Raw genomic sequence first — 16,276 nt, 5'->3', positions numbered from 1 at the left:
CTGGTGTGTGGTACACCAGCCAATCCGCTTCAGCCCTCCGGATGACCGTACCAGCCTAAGTTTTGAGCCGTTGAATTATTACAGTGGGACCCACGGAACGCTACGAACGGACAAGGGCTCAAGGGTGGACATCGTCCATCCCTTTTGCCTTATCAGCCCGAAAATGGTGAAATTCCACGGCTCAAGTGGACCAGACAGTGAGGATTAAACAACTACGATTGAAAATTGTTGGTGGCTACGGAAGTTTTTGGATCAAGCCCATCACGGTGGACCCTTCGTGTGGTGTGGTCCACTTGAGCCTTGGAAATACCTTATTTCCTAAAATGATACGGCGGAATGGATAGACGGTGTGGATAAAACCCATACATCACGGTGGCCCCTTGGAGCCCTCCCCTCGTCCTTTCCTGTTTAGCGACGGGCGAGACGAATCGCATCTTCAATTTCTCCTCGCGCGAAAGCATTTCCCAACCAGATGACTCCAAAAACCCGCCCTCTCTTTTTCTCTCTCTCTCTCTTCCTGAGATAATATAGACCGAAACGCGATCCGATAATCCGTTGACGCGTTGAGAGGAAGAGAGAGATGGCGGTACAGTGGGTGCTGGTGGGCCATGGCCTGCTGACACTGCTGGTCGTGATCTCGTTCCTGTGCGGGCAATGGCCTATCTTCCAAGGGACCATCATCGAGCGAATCCATCACTTCATCACCTTCGGCGCCTATGACTATTTCCTGTAACATCTCTCTCTTTCTCTGAAAATTTGTAGAATTTGAGTCTGAATTGTAGTTTGTAAATGTGAATTCTGAAATGGGTTTGTTTGTTTTCTTTATTGGATTTTCTTTTTTTCTTTTTCTGGTTTCTGTTTTTTTGAGAAACTGTACAGTTCTTATAGGGGGGAAAAGGATGGTCCTCTTAGTTGATCTGGATTGTGCATTAGGTGGTGACCATGCAAAAATCACAGCGAAAAGGCGATTATAACCGTTTGATCGATAGCCTACAAAATGGATGGTCAAAGATTGTTTATGGGGAAATGTGTAATCAATAATTTAGACCATTCATTTGATGGGGCCCATCATGAGTTGCCTATGGTTCCAATGAATGACTCTGATCAGACGATCCTAACCACCCCATCCATGTTTATAAAAAGGTAGGCCAACTTTTGGACGGATAAGGGTATCAGTTGGTGTGCTTTTTGCATGGCAGTGCATGAAGCGTGTGCTGGACCTAATGAACGGTCCAGATTGATTGATTGGATTGTGTGCCCATGCAATTTTTGATGGTTGGTATGTAGAAATTGTAGTTGGTTAGCTTAGAGGTAATTCGATATGCCTTTTTTGTTTTTTTGTTTCACCTGAAAACTTGCAGAATTTTAGGTTGTTTATTGTTTGTGAATGTCAGTTATTACGGATTTGTTTTTTCTAATTTACCTGAAAATTCACAAAATTAGTGGACAAATTATAGTGTGCGGAGTTCATTTCTGAGTTTTCCAATTTATTTTTATTGTTTAAATTTTGATGGGATTTTTGTCTGTTTCAAGGAGATATGGAGTGGGCTTGGCTTGGAAATGATTTTTCATTTTTACCTCAAAACTCATAGAACTTGTGGACAGAATTACTGTCTCTGAAAGTATTTATTTATTTTATATCTTGATGCAACTTTTTATGGGTTTTGAAGGTCATATTAAGTGAGTTTGCTTGTAAAAGTTGTGTGTTTTTTTAACCTTAAAATTCATAGAATTTGAAAATGACTCCTAATTTTTGAACATTTGTTCTGAATTGGCCCCTTTCTTTCTTTTCTTTTCATTTTTTTACATAACTTTCCGTGAAATCTTTTATGGGTTTGGGAAGAGTGGGTTTGGCTTCAATTAAGGGGGTGTGGATTGTCAGATCATTGCTCTTTCCATGGTTATACTCATTAAAGCTGTTTTTCGGGAATCTATAGTATACAGTTTGTAGTGGATTACCTAAATTGTTATTTTCAATATTTTGGAGTTGGCTATACTAGATTGATGTATAGAATGATTCCAAGGGCTTGTATTTTGTGATAAATCAATAGCTAAAATACGGTTTCATTTGTTGTTTTACTTATACATAATTCCATGTTATTTTTGTCTCTTTAGTGCCCAAATGCATCTGAGACTGTATTGTAACTCGATGGTTAGACACCAGTTTTATCTAGTGTTTTACTTATATGCCATTACATGCAATTGTTGCTGGTGATTTAATTCTAAGATAATTTTTTTTCTCTGTTTTCTATGGTATGCTGTGCTGAGTGCTGACAAAGTTAGGACTCATTCCAATGTCAGAATAAATTATTTTCAGTTTTGCCAATTCTATGTACTTATGTTAATGTGGCATTATGGATCAATATGCTTTAATATTTGTTGTGGTATTTATTGGAGTGATATGATCTTTCGGCAATTCATTATTGTCATCTAAGTAACGAGTGGTTGGGAATATGTTAAAAGATTGCTACAGCTTTTGGGTTGGAAATAGGGAAAGGATTCGCTTCTAGTGGGGGTAAAGTAGTGTGGAGGCTTCAATTTAGAAGGAACCTTTGGGATCATGTAATTCTGATAGTTGAGGAGCTCTTGAGATTCTTAATGAAATCTGGATGCCAGCTTGCGAAATGGATAAATGGCTTTCGGCTTCTTCTTTGAATGGAGATTCTCTGCTGAAGGCTTCCTCAAGGAGTCGCACACTAAGTGTTTGGCTCTTCCTGAATGTGCATCAACATTGGGGAGTTTGTTTGGCAGCTGAATAAAACAACTGGTCCTTCGGGAATATGGAATGAAATGATGAAGAAACAGCTGTCCATCTTTTCCTCCATTGTGTGATGGCTCATGACACACATCAAATTTTCCTGAATCTTTTTAAAATTATACATGGGTACATTTGAGAAAAATACCCAACCTTTCTAAAGGTTGGAGGTGCTGGCCTGTTCAAGGCCAGAGGCAGAATTTTGTGATGCTTCCCCATGCTATCCTCTGGGTATTTGGAAGGAGAGGAAATAAAAACTTGCAAGGCTTTGTTTTCTTTTGTGATTAGCATCAAGGAGAAGATAAAGTCTCTCCACATTGATGGGGGCCAAATTTCAAAAATATTTAGAAGCAGACGTCTCCACATGACAGATCTAGATAGATTCTAGAGTGAAAATTTGAATGAATATATCTCTCTCTCTCTCTCTCTCTCTCTCTCTCTCTCTATATATATATATATATATATATATATATATATATATGAGGCATCTATCTAGATTCTAGTTGGGTGCTTCCACTGCAGGTTGATGGAAGCTTAATGTTAATGCAAGTTCAGTGGGAATCCAGGGTGCTTGGGTTTGGGGGTTATTGTTAAAGATGACCATGGGCATCCTAGGCTTGTCTTCTCCACCCCCTGTGGTGGGGGAGTCCAACCTGGCGGAAGAAACTGGGTAGCAGTAGTTGTTTGCCTCTCTTGAATCCTTGGAAAGGGTTATCATTGAAGGCGACTCAAAAAGTGCCCTTTCGTGGGTTGCAGGATCTAAGCAATGCCTTTGGAAGCGTTATTTCAGAGTGAATGAGGTTGAAGGGTTCTTGTCCTTGTTGTCATGATCAATGTTGTCGAATCACATATGCAATCATGTGCAATCGCATATGCCTATGCACATATGCAATCGCATATTATTATTTTTTTTGAAAAAAATAAATAAATATATATATATATATATATAGATCAAAAAATGTAAAAAAATATAAAAAAAACTAAGGAGAACTTTTCTAAGTTAATAGATAACTAATTTTACATATTTAAAATACATTTGAGAGAGATAAAATCAATTAAACATCAAGTCATCCACATTTAACAATATAGTTAACAAGAAGTAACAACAAAATCAACAAGCAATTTATTTATTATTGTAGAAAATCAACAAGCTATCTTCCTTGAAACTTGGAAGTGCTTGAATCTTGATCTCCCAACTTCCAAGAGAGAGGGAATGTAGGAGAGAGAGATTAACATCACTTGGAAGTAGGAAATACAAGAGAGAGAGAGAGAGAGAGAGAGAGAGAGAGAGAGAGAGAGAGAGATTAAGACCACTAGTAATTAAGAAATGTAAGAGAAAAATAGAGTAAGAGAGTTTTGGCGTGAGAATATTGCAAATTGAGGAGATTTGGAAGCCTTTTTATAGGCAAAATGTTGTTTTTTTTTTTTTGGCAAAAAAATAAAAATAAAAATTCAACGTGCCATGGCCAATATGCGATTGCATATGCTGTATGCGATTGCATACATCGCATATGCAATCGCATATTTTCGCTCATGCCACGTATGCAATTGCATATGTGTCATGATCACATATGCGATTTGCATCTGGATATGCGCATATGTGGTCGCATATGACAACAATGGTCATGATTTAGTTTAATTCGTAGAGAGGCAAACTTTGCAGTCAAAGGTGTAAGTAGACAATCTTTTTATGTGGGTTGACTCCTATAGATTTCCTTAATTGATAGGGCATCCTCTTTTATTTGTTAGAAGCTGTCTGAACTGAAAAATTCATTAGGTTGTTCAGTTGGGCTGTACGGCTGGAACCAGTTGCATGAGTTTTAGCTGTTTTGTTTGCATATGGCGGTTCCCTGCTGCAGGTCACAATAAGTCCCTTCAAATTTCTGTCCTCATCCAGTCTGGTCTGTTTTTATCAGTCCCCTTGTGTGTGTACACACACGTGTATGTGCGCAAGCGTGTTTTTTGTTGAATGCAAACTATGGCTCTCTTTTTATCATGTATGTAGAAGCCTAAAGACTTGCCTCTCAGGTTTGTCGTGTTTCTCTGTAACTACAATGGGGCATGAATTCTATATTTGTTATGTTATATTATTTTGTTTCCTTTGCAAGTTTGTGTATGGTGGTGCATGCCTTAATTCTCCTTCTCATTGGTACAGACGATTTGCAGTGGTTATATGTGGTTCCAAAGGCAGAAATGCAATCCTCTCTGTTGAGAATTATTGTTGTGATCGGCCGAATCCAATCTTACAGGTGTGTAATGAACAAGTCATGCATTTCTATATTGCTTTCTAGAAGATATTGTAGAACATCCATTTAAATATTCCGGTGGTGTTGCTTTTCTCTGTCCTTGACAGTTTAATGGCCTGTACTATTACAACTATCCTTTTTGTTCATTTATTTTTTTAAAATCATTTTGTTCTATATGATATAAAAACTATGGATTTCTTTTGTTTTTTAAGTAAATGCTAGCGCATTGTAGATGAAAACTTCCAGCAAATATCTAATAGGAGAATGAAGGGTTAAATGATTTTGAATGGGGAGTGCCGGATACATCTGCATAGTACTGTGTTATAAGCTTGTATGCAATGCTACTACGTGTTGGTGAGTGCGATCCAATATGTCTAGTTACCCTGGTTTGATATGGAAACATATTATTCAAACAAGTTGTTTGCTCATGTTTTGTTTCAAAAACTTACTTTGGGAACCTGTTAAATTGTGAGTTCTGTGAAAGAGAAGCTCTATCTGGCCAGAGCTGTAGCTGTTGCCAATTTGCTTAGATAACTAGCATGTCACTTTTTCTTATTTATTGTTTTTTGGCTCACTAGCGTCTGACAGTTGGATCCTTGTTTTGCACCAAATAACACTTTACACGCCCTTCTCCATGATGGCAGACTCTGTGGTTAAGTAGCCGTTTGATTTTGCTCAACTCTGTGGAGTTTGTCATTGTATCGTCATGTGCTTCTCATTTTATTCTATTTTTCTCACATGTATGCTATGGGCTGGCATGTATTGTTTATGTTCTGAGAAATTATGTTTAGGAGATGAATTGCTTGCAAGAGTAGTAGTTGTAAAACATGAAATGAGTTTCAGAGTCATGTCATGTGCTGATATGTGATGTAACTGGAACTTAAAAGACCCTTGGAACTATTTTTCTTGATAGTGGGTCCCTGGCAAGTGGCACTGGTGTTGGGGTGGCAATGGACTGGGATGCCCACCTGACCCGAGGAGCTCAACCCGGCCCCATCTTGGCTCGTGGGTTGGACTTGGGCACCCAAACATTTTATGTGTTGGGCTTTTGCTCAAGTCATTTTAGCCCAACCCAGCTGTATTTGTACATGTGTTATATCCCAAGAATATGCCATTCCAATCCTTGGTTAGGCAATCCATCCATCTTGAAAGTAGACCATTGATTTCATTCCTCTAAAATTTCTATTTCTTTGAGCATGTGTGACCCAATTGATCAATGGATATATTAGGAGCATGCAAGTGGAGAATAGGGATTTTATTAATTTTCGGGTCTAGTCGGGCCCAATCCTAACCAATTTTTTTCGAGCTTGAGCATGGGCATACCGGGCCCATGATAGGCTTTGGCCTTAGGTCTTAAGTGTTGGGCAGAGCTTGGGCCTAGCCTGGGGCAGACTAATCCTAGCCATTGCCACCCCTTCGAGCAAGGTATGCAAAATTAATTACGGTTGTTACATAATGGTAACAACGTGACCTGTTATGCGATCTGGGGTCGTAATAGGCCACCTTCAAAAACACATTGTAATTGACCATTCTGTTAACCAAAAAAAAAAAAAAAAAAAAAAAAAAAAAACACATGCAGAAATGGGCTAGGTGGCTACATAGAGGAGAAAAACTCCAAAGTTCTCAAACCCCAACGGATTGAGGTGAAATTACTTCTGACTTGTTGTAAGAAGTCATATGGACCAGATCAGTGTTGCAAATCTAACTTCCACAAATAACCTTTGAACTAGGAATCTGGGATTATTTTTTTTACAAACTTTTCTGTAAATCTGAGAAAACTCTCCAAATTTTGTGGAATAAAAAAAAAAAAAAAACCAGAAGTCTTGTAAAATTATACTCTACCAGATGGTATAGAAATTTCCCCCCATCAAGGGAACCCTTGGCCCTAAGGAGATGACATCATCCACATGGCCTGATGATGTCAGCATTCAGCCGGTTGTGGTCAGCATGGAAACTTGGACATGATACCAAGTAGAAAGGAAGGAGGGAGGAAATTTTGATGTTAGGAAGAGAAAGAGAATCCAAAAAGGAGAAGAAAGAGAGAGGATTAAGGCAAGAACACTCTTGTTAGCCCTAAGAGAGACTAGCACTAGAGCATTAGGAATAGAGGAGTATGGTACTCCACATGACGACATATATACACACATAGACACACTAATACACATGAATTCATCTCTCTACAGTACTTGTGGTTTCATTACTAATATTCTTGCTTATTCCTAGTCAGAATCAAACTATTTCCCTAGTGGACCTTATTCTGATTTTTATTTTTTTTTCTTCACAGATCATATATCTGGCCATAATTGGAGTTACTTATTTTTTAATTGTGAAGTCATCCTTCAGCTATATTCCTGGTTATTATCTTAGTGGAGTGCACAGGTACTGTATTAATCATGAATAGGATTTTGAATATGGCACATGTATGCACTTTTTGGGCTGCTTATTAGATTTGGCCCACCCTCTGGGGCCTGAAATTCAACCTGGTAATCAGGTGGATCACGTGTACCACAACATGAACCATTGTCAATTTTATTAATTGCCGATTTTTTCATCCACGTATGGCCACCTGATGAGAAAAGAGCCTGGCTTTTCAGCCATGGAACATACATTGTGGGGCCCACCAGATGAATGATCCAGATTACCCAAACACATACCACATTGGCACGTTTGGGGAGAGCACTCTCCCTGGTAATTATCATATTTCTCAAGCGTCAATCGCATGCAAACTCACCTCTTCTTAACAGTCAAAACCATTACAATCATTTAATCAATATCTTTCAGAATTTCCTTAGGCATAATACGTTGTTGCAGGTACACAAGCTTCTTGGCAGTTGGTGTGGGTGTTCTCCTCTTTCTATTGACTAGCTTTTCTGATCCAGGAACTGTTAAGGCCGAGAATGTTTCTGAATACCTCTCTGCTTATCCCTATGACAATATCATATTTACGGAGAAAGAATGTTCAACTTGCAAGATTCTGAGGTGTTCTATTACTTTTGCAAGTTATACAGTTCTCTTCGAACTCTCATATTCTCATTTTCTAATGGACTTGTGTTAAATTTAGACCTGCTAGGTCCAAACACTGCCGCATATGTGATCGTTGTGTTGCTCGATTTGACCACCACTGCGGATGGATGGTTGGCCTCTTTCCTTTGTATTTGTTTCTTTTAGTAGGTTCCTGCTGAACCCCATCTAGGCAATTGGTGGGCTCTGTTAAGAGTTTGCTAATTCCATGTGTACCTTTCTACCTGCACCTGGACACATAAGAGGACATGCATGTGTGAGATCCAAGCTGCTGGTTTGGTTGGTCCCACTGGGTAGTTATATTGTTCAGAAATCAGGCATTCTCTTCACCAGGTGGACCACACATTTAGGAAGAAAAATGGACAGTTTAAAAAGGACCAATCATCCAAATTTGACATACTTGTGTGATCCATGTGATGTGCGGACTGGGCTGAATTTGGGCCAAAGCTATACTCTGGGCACACCTGTGAGTGAGTTGGATGTTGCACATCCAGTGCATGTTGGCACATTCACCTGTATGTGAAGGCATATGTGGAATTGGCAAGACTTCTTGTCATATTATCCAACTTATTATTCATTATTGCAGAATAATTGCATTGGGGAGAAAAATATCCGATATTTCATGGCTTTTCTTCTCTGGTGAGTACTGTTTTTTTCCTTAGATAGCATTCGTTTTGTATCAACGATTCTATGTTTCAATTGAAATTTCTTTTACCTATATCTTTTATGAGCAAGAGAACATTATTCCGTGAGTGGCTATATCCATTGCCCTATAGTTAACCTTCAGCAGGAAAAACAAATCTATGGTATCTGAGTTTAAACAGTAAGGTGTTTTCTTTTCTTTTTCCCTTTTTCTTTTTAAATAAAATAAAATAAAATTTGATGTACTTGCATTCATGTAGACGGAATGGGATTCAGGTAGTTGACCCCAATTAATTGTAAGATGATGATGTGCTTGTATCATTTAGAAATGACACAAATGGACATGGCTGCAATTCTTTCATATCATTGTCACCTCATATTACATATTCTTACTTCCATTTTCTATTTCTCTGCAACTTATGCAATATCCCAAAGTATTTTGTGAGCAAAAGCATATTGCCAGTTTTGGTTTCTTGAAATTGGTTAGGCCTGGCAATGTGCCTGGGTCTGAATTTGACCTAGTCAGACCAGGTCTTCAGGCCAGTGCTATTCAAAAATTTGATTTTCTTTGACCTAGGCCTAGGCCCAGTCCCTGCCCATCGCAACTTATTGACCATCCAAAATCACTAGCAGTGCTTACAGGTTTGTACTGCTATTTTCTTTGACTTTGGAAGTGAATGTTCCTCTTACAGCTGATATTTGAAAGCATGTGCATGCCAAAGCCTGGCCATGAATCAAAACCAACCTCTAATGTTAATCACTAGAAAAAGGTTCATGAATGATGCTTATGATGATGGTCCCAGTAATGCAAACAGAACCATGATAGGAAGTGAACAGCTTGTTATTATTATTTTTAGTGGATCATATATCACTTCTGCCGTACCAAGAGCAGTGCATCAGCGGAACTTGAGACCTATGACAAGGGTTTGCCCCTACCAACTTAGCTACTGAGTGTTTGGCATGTAGCTCAGTATTTTTACATGTAACATCTCAATTAAGCACAAGAATTTTCGAGTTGGGACTAACTGAGTTTGTTCCTAAAGTCTTGCTTGTAGCTTTCATTTACTTGTGAGTCTGTGACATAAATCTCACAAGTGATGTATGAGTTCCAGTTTCTGCATTCCATTATGTTACGTTAATCAATTTTCCCCACTCTCTTTGTAAAAGGTTATCCGATCGGTTGGTATCCCCTCAACCTCGAGAGAGTGTTTGGAAGGGCAGGCGCAGTCATGGACGTAATCATGCCCCGAAACAAGAAAACCGGCGAATATAGAGGATTCGCCTTAATCAGGATGGGATCCGAAGCTGAAATGTCTCGGGCAGTTGAGATGTTGCATGGACAGAGCTTCGGAGGGGAAAAGATGCTGGTTCAAAGAGCCAGATTTGACCCTGATCGGCGATCTGTAGCAAAAGCCCCTCCATTAAATCCATTGCCAATTAAAGAGAATTCTCTAGGCCGCACTCGTCAATTACAAAACTCATTGTTCAAAGATATTCTTCTCCGATCAAAAGAAGTAACAGCAGAAAACAAGGCCCCTTCTATCTATTAGCATAGGCAAGCCCAAGCTTTTCAAAACCTAAAATGAGAAATGTCTTATCACTCAAAAAAATGGCAGGTTTGTTTATCCCAAATCAACGATGGATGTAATGTCTTCCCTACTTACATGTCAAACAGTGAGCTGTCTATGCCATGGAAGCTAGTGTTAGAACATTTTTTAAGGCTATTCCTACCATTTACATGACACATGCGATCCATAGGGACGGGCCTGTGAAGGAGGTGAAACCCTGGAATAATTTCAGCTCATTCAGAACTGAGGACGTTTGGGTCCTGGTTTGGGGAGTCCCTATCGAACTGTGGAATGAAGAGTTCTTCCACGCGGTTGCAGCCAGCCTCGGCTCCCTTGTGGAATTAGACCTAAAAACAAAACGGGGAGTAGAAATGGGAGTGATTTGAGTTTGCATTAATAGAAGGAAAGGTACGCCTCTTCCCAACCACATCTCTATCATCGTGGGAGAAATTTCAATCGACCTTCCGATCCAAAAGTCAAGAATCACTTCAACCGCGGTGGGGAGATCTATGGCGGGGTAGAATCTCTTCCGTCCCCCCAGGTGTGATCGTCAAAAACCGGGAAATCTTACCCCCAGTCCAACAAGAGGTTAGAGGATCCCCATCCCGACACGGGGTGATCCATGGCGTACCAGAGATCTTCCTTGTGATTCAGATAGGTCTATACAGGCCGGAGCTGAGAACGGAGATGCACAGTTGCCATGCTCCCACAGACCACCAGAGCTAGCAATAGGGCTCTGTCAGGAAGAGTTATTGCCAGCCGCCCGGGACAGTGTTTCTCGTCAGAACAGCAATCGCGGGATAGTCGAAATCCCTGATCTCGCGACAGGTGGCGGTACCTCAGCTACTTGTTCAGAGAGAGTAGCTGCCTCGACTTCGGGAATTAATCTACACCATCCATCTCGCAGTGCTCATTCAGTTGTTGCAGCGCGTGGCGATTTAGCGTTAAATGTTAAGCCTCATTCGGGCAACAGTGCGGATATTGTGCACCCGGATTCGGGTAATGGACCAGAACCCGTTTCACGGTTAGCGGGGTCTGCGGATAATTCTCTCCTTCATTCAGGTATCAGAGCCGAATCCGATACAGCTACACCGATAACGGGTATTTCAGTGTCAGGTCCTCACTTCTCTGGGTCTACTTTATTACACCCGAAGTTGTTAAACCTTAATCTCCCCACCATTTCATACCCGCTTGCACAAGAAAGCCTTTTACTAATTCGTCCAGTCCCCACAGATGCCATCATCCCTTTCAACGATCACTCCCAACGTTCCCCTTCCACTTCCCGATCTTCTCCGACGAAGTCGACATATAGATTCGATTACCCTGAACTAGAACAAGGATCGTACTGCTCCGACAACCCGCCTTCTTAGATTTCGGTCAGATCCTCTCCTCCTTCTTCACCCTGTAACTGGTCAGACCATGGTCTTCTCGACTTATTCCAAGAGCACCCAGATCTAGAGATCATAGAAGCTGAACCTCTGCGATCTTGTGCGGGAGTGGAACAGGTTTCAGACGGAATTAACCCTCAACAGATATCAGACCCGGGAAATATACACCTAGTAGACGAGATTCACAGTAAGAAATGGATCAGAGACGCTTTGGGTTGTGTGGGCAGATCTCTTGGGCTCTCCTTTGGAGATCGTCCGGAGGATTTTATAGCTCTATTCCAATGTGTCGAGGCCAGCGGAAGACCCCTCGCAACACACAAATCTCCCAGAGGTTTCAAATCAACTCCCCGCTCAAACAGGGAATTGCAAAGACTTCTATCAGGCCAAAGATTCACAGATACTCCTTCAAAAAGGACCTCCAACCAGGGCGTTTGGGGAAGTTCTGTTTCTAAATGAAGTTGATTTCATGGAATGTGAGGGGGGTGGGGTCTAAACAAAAAAGAAGAATTATTAGGGATTCCTACTCCAGATACAAACCTGAGATTCTCTGTTTTCAGGAAACCAAGTGTAGCAAGTGGGACGATAGTTTGATGGGAACTCTTTGGAGGTAGGTAGATGTGAAATGGGCGGCAAAAAATTCTCTCGGCAATGCTGGTGGTATCCTTATAGCTAGGAAGTCGTCATGTTGGCAAGCCCTTAACAGTTGGAGCGGTAATTTCTCGGTTTCAGTTGTTCTTCAACATATTTCTTCAGGTTTTGTCTGCCTTTTCTCCTCAGTCTATGGGCCTAATTAGGAAGGGGACAGGGCGTCTTTCTGGAAAGAACTTTCAAACTCGAGGCAGAAATTCTTAGGAGCCTGCTGTATTGCAGAGGATTTCAACATCATCAGAAATGTCAATGAAAAATCACACGGCAGAATAGTTTCCCCAGCCATGAAAATCTTCTCTTCTTGGATTGAAGAAGAGGAACTGGTGGATCTTCCTCTCCTGGGGGCACGATTCACTTGGTCTAACGGGAGAGATTCCTTCGATGAGTAGATTGGACAGGTTTTTAATCTCTTCAGATTGGATACATCAATTTCCTCTTAATTCTCAATCTATTCTCCCCAGAACTACGTCAGACCATTGCCCCATATTACTTACTGTGGAGGAGCAAAATTGGGGGCCAAAGCCCTTCTGTTTTGATCTATCGTGGTTGAAAACAAAGGGTTTCTCCGAAATGGTTGTTGATTGGTGGACAAATTTCCAAGTCAACGGCTCAGCAAACTTCAGATTGTCATCTAAATTAAAGTTGCTAAAGAAAGAGATAAAACAATGGCATATTAGAGAATCTCGGAATCAGGATCAGGTTACAGACAGGCTAATAGCAGAATTGTCGGTCCTCAATGCCCAGGCGGAAAATTGCCCTCTTGCTCCTGAGTTACAGGCCAGAAGAATTCAGCTGATTCAAGGCATTTCTAATAGTCCCCTTCAAAAAGAAATCTCGTGGAAACAAAAGGCTCGTCTGAAGTGGTTAAAGGAAGGCGACAGGAACACTCGATTCTTCCATTCAATGGCTAATATGCATGCTTCAAATAACAGAATTTTCAGTATTTTGGTGAACGGAATTCGAAAAGAAGACAAAGATGAAATTGCAAAGGAAATGATTGCCTATTTTAGGTCCCTTCTCAAGGGAGAAGAATGGTGCAGGCCTAAGCTCAATGGTATCCAATTTAATGCTATCTCAGCGGAGGAATCGGTATCTTTGGAGGCTCCTTTTTCTGTTGAAGAAATTAAACAGGCTGTCGATTCCTTAGGGGCGGACAAAGCCCCGGGCCCGGATGGCTTCCCGATCTCTTTCTTTTCTCACTTTTGGGAGGTCATCAAGGCTGATATTTTGGAATGGTTCAATGAATTTCACAACAGAAGCAGAATCTCAATTAGCTTAGGAGCTACCTTTATAGCCTTGATTCCTAAAATGACGGGTGCAGCTGCTCCTAAAGATTTCAGGCCCATTAGCTTACTAGGGGGGCCTTACAAGATCCTGGCCAAGGTTCTGGCTTCACGTCTGTCAAAGGTAATGGGGCAGCTTATTTCAGAAAACCAGAGTGCGTTTATTGCAGGCAGGCAGATCGTAGATGCAGCCCTCAGTGCGAACGAAGTTCTGGATGCGAGCATCAAATCGGGTCGGAATCATATTATTTGTAATCTGGACATCGAAAAAGCCTATGATCATGTGGACTGGGACTTCTTACAATATATGCTACAGCGGATGGGATTTGGAGAGAAATGGAGAGGGTGGATACGTCAGTGCACCGGATCAGCCTACTTTTCCATACTATTAAACGGCTCCCCAAAAGGATTCTTCAAAAGTTCTAGAGGTTTGAGACAGGGAGATCCTCTCTGTCCCTTCTTATTTCTCATGGTAGGCGAGGCTTTGTCCAAAATGCTTCAAAGAGGGCAAGATGAGGGCATTCTTCAAGGGATTCACATCAAAGGGATGCCAAGGCCTATCACACACATACAGTATGCTGATGATTCTCTAATTTTTTCTGAAGCCTCGGTCGAGAAGGTGGCCAATCTTCGAACTTCTATCCGTTGCTTCCAAGCTATTTCCGGTTTAAAGGTGAATTTGGCTAAATCCAAAATTTTCGGGATAAACATGGAAAGATCGGAAGTCGAAAGTTTCGCTCAATTATTCGGTTGTGCAGTGGATTCATTGCCGTCTTATTTTGTCGGCTTACCGCTTTGTCCTGGTCATCCCCCAATATCCATTTGGGACAAAGTGATTTTTAGAGTCCAATCGTACCTCTCTAGATGGAAGAGTCGATACCTCTCCTTAGGCGGCCGTCTAACACTGATAAAATCTACCCTCTCCAATCTTCCGATTTACTTCATGTCACTCCTCATTTGTCCGACCCCAGTTAGAGAAGCTATTGATAAAGCGAGGCGGGATTTCTTATGGCAAGGTAAGGAAGTTCGGAAAAAGTTTCACCTTTTAAAATGGTCAGAGGTATGCCTTCGGTTCGCTGATGGGGGAGCGGGAGTTAAAGATTTGAAAGTTATGAATCAAGCTCTTCTTGGAAAATGGATTTGGCGTATAGCGGCAGATCAAGACAGTCTATGGAGCTCCATGATCAAAGGAAAGTAGGCACATCCATTGGGGGCTGGTGGGTTAAACATTTGGCTTCACATAAAGTTTCTTATATCTGGCAGGGAATCATGAAAATGGAACAGAAAGTTCTTCCTAATGTTAGTTTTGTGCTTGGCAACGGTACTAAAATTCATTTTTGGGAAGACATGGATCGGAGATCACCCGCCTAAAATCAGAATCCCCACCTCCTACCACATTGCCTCTTTCAAAAAATCTTTCGTCGCTAATCACTATTCTGAAGTTGGTGGGCAAATCATCTGGAATGTTACGTGCAAAAGAGCGTTTCAGGATTAGGAGATCCCAGAGTTTACTAATCTCCTTCAAACTCTCTACTCTGCAGCCCCCTCACTTTCGTCAGATGATAACATTTTCTGGAAACCAGACAAATCTTCCCTCTTCTCGGTTCGATCCCTTTACAACCATATTCACTTTCAACAGGCCGATCCTAAGCCAAATCTTTCTTTCCTGTGGAATTATGTTGCTCCTCCCAAAATCGTTGCCTTTGGATGACTAGTAGGGAAAAAGAAAATATTAACGGTAGACACTCTGAGGAAGAGAGGGATGATCATCCCCAATATTTGCTTATGCTGCATGCAATTTGAAGAGACTATCGATCATCTGCCACTGCATTGTCGCTTCACCCAAGCCATTTGGGCTGACATCATGAACAACTTTAATCTTTCTTGGTATTTCCTAGGTGAAGTTACTCAATTCCTTCAAGCGTGGCACGACGTTCAACTAGGAAAGGTGAAGACAGTCATTTGGAGGATGTCTATTCTTGTTGTCTGCTGGTCAGTTTGGGGAGAAAGGAATAACAGATGTTTCAGGAATTACTCCTCGCCGACCGGTTTTGTAGCTTCTAGGGCCAAGCGTCTTATGATTGAGTTGTCCTCTAATGTCAAGGATCTTTTAAGCCAGGATTTTTCATTTTTAGGGGTGTAATGGCGGTCTGCCTCCTCAGCAGCCCCTCTTTTGTCTGCGTTTGCTCTTTTTTTGTTTTTCTGTTTGGCATGTAGCTCAGTATTTTTACATGTAACATCTCAATTAAGCACAAGAATTTTCGAGTTGGGACTAACTGAGTTTGTTCCTAAAGTCTTGCTTGTAGCTTTCATTTACTTGTGAGTCTGTGACATAAATCTCACAAGTGATGTATGAGTTCCAGTTTCTGCATTCCATTATGTTACGTTAATCAATTTTCTCAACCATTGGTTGCAATTTGCAAGCAGCAACACAGCCTTGGTGATTTCATCTCTCAATTGAGAATGACTGAATGAGATCTCAATTCATCTGAGCTAACAACTGCTCTTTGAGTAGTGACCCCGGATGTGATGTTGGGTCCTTACTCATGCCTCGGTGGTAGACTCACAAGAGTTTCAACATGAGGTCATGGGTTCGAGTACCCATTGTGGTGAAATCCCACTGTGGTGTGAGTGCGTGGGTGTCTGTGGGGTGTGAGTGTGTGGGTGTCTGTGGGGTGCGAGTGCACGTATAAAAAAAAAAAAAAAAAAATTTAAAAACAACAAA

At 41.1% G+C, this 16,276-nt stretch overlaps 1 protein-coding gene across 1 annotated transcript in view; it reads left to right on the top strand.

Moving 5' to 3' along the window:
- Positions 1 to 334: 334 nt before the first annotated feature.
- LOC131230653 (probable protein S-acyltransferase 17) overlaps positions 335 to 16,276 on the top strand; it is a 32,581-nt gene continuing 16,639 nt past the window's right edge. The window contains exons 1-6 of the mRNA XM_058226549.1: positions 335 to 729; positions 4,911 to 5,004; positions 7,286 to 7,380; positions 7,813 to 7,980; positions 8,063 to 8,135; positions 8,609 to 8,661. Of these exons, the coding sequence (XP_058082532.1) occupies positions 581 to 729; positions 4,911 to 5,004; positions 7,286 to 7,380; positions 7,813 to 7,980; positions 8,063 to 8,135; positions 8,609 to 8,661 (632 nt within the window). The 5' untranslated portion in view covers positions 335 to 580. The remainder of the gene's footprint in view (positions 730 to 4,910; positions 5,005 to 7,285; positions 7,381 to 7,812; positions 7,981 to 8,062; positions 8,136 to 8,608; positions 8,662 to 16,276) is intronic.

The sequence above is a fragment of the Magnolia sinica genome, chromosome 17 (genome assembly GCF_029962835.1).
Source record: "Magnolia sinica isolate HGM2019 chromosome 17, MsV1, whole genome shotgun sequence".
In the NCBI taxonomy this organism is placed as follows: Eukaryota; Viridiplantae; Streptophyta; class Magnoliopsida; order Magnoliales; family Magnoliaceae; genus Magnolia; species Magnolia sinica.
Note: the sequence above shows the minus strand (reverse complement) of the source record. Positions and strands in the feature narration are given on the sequence as shown.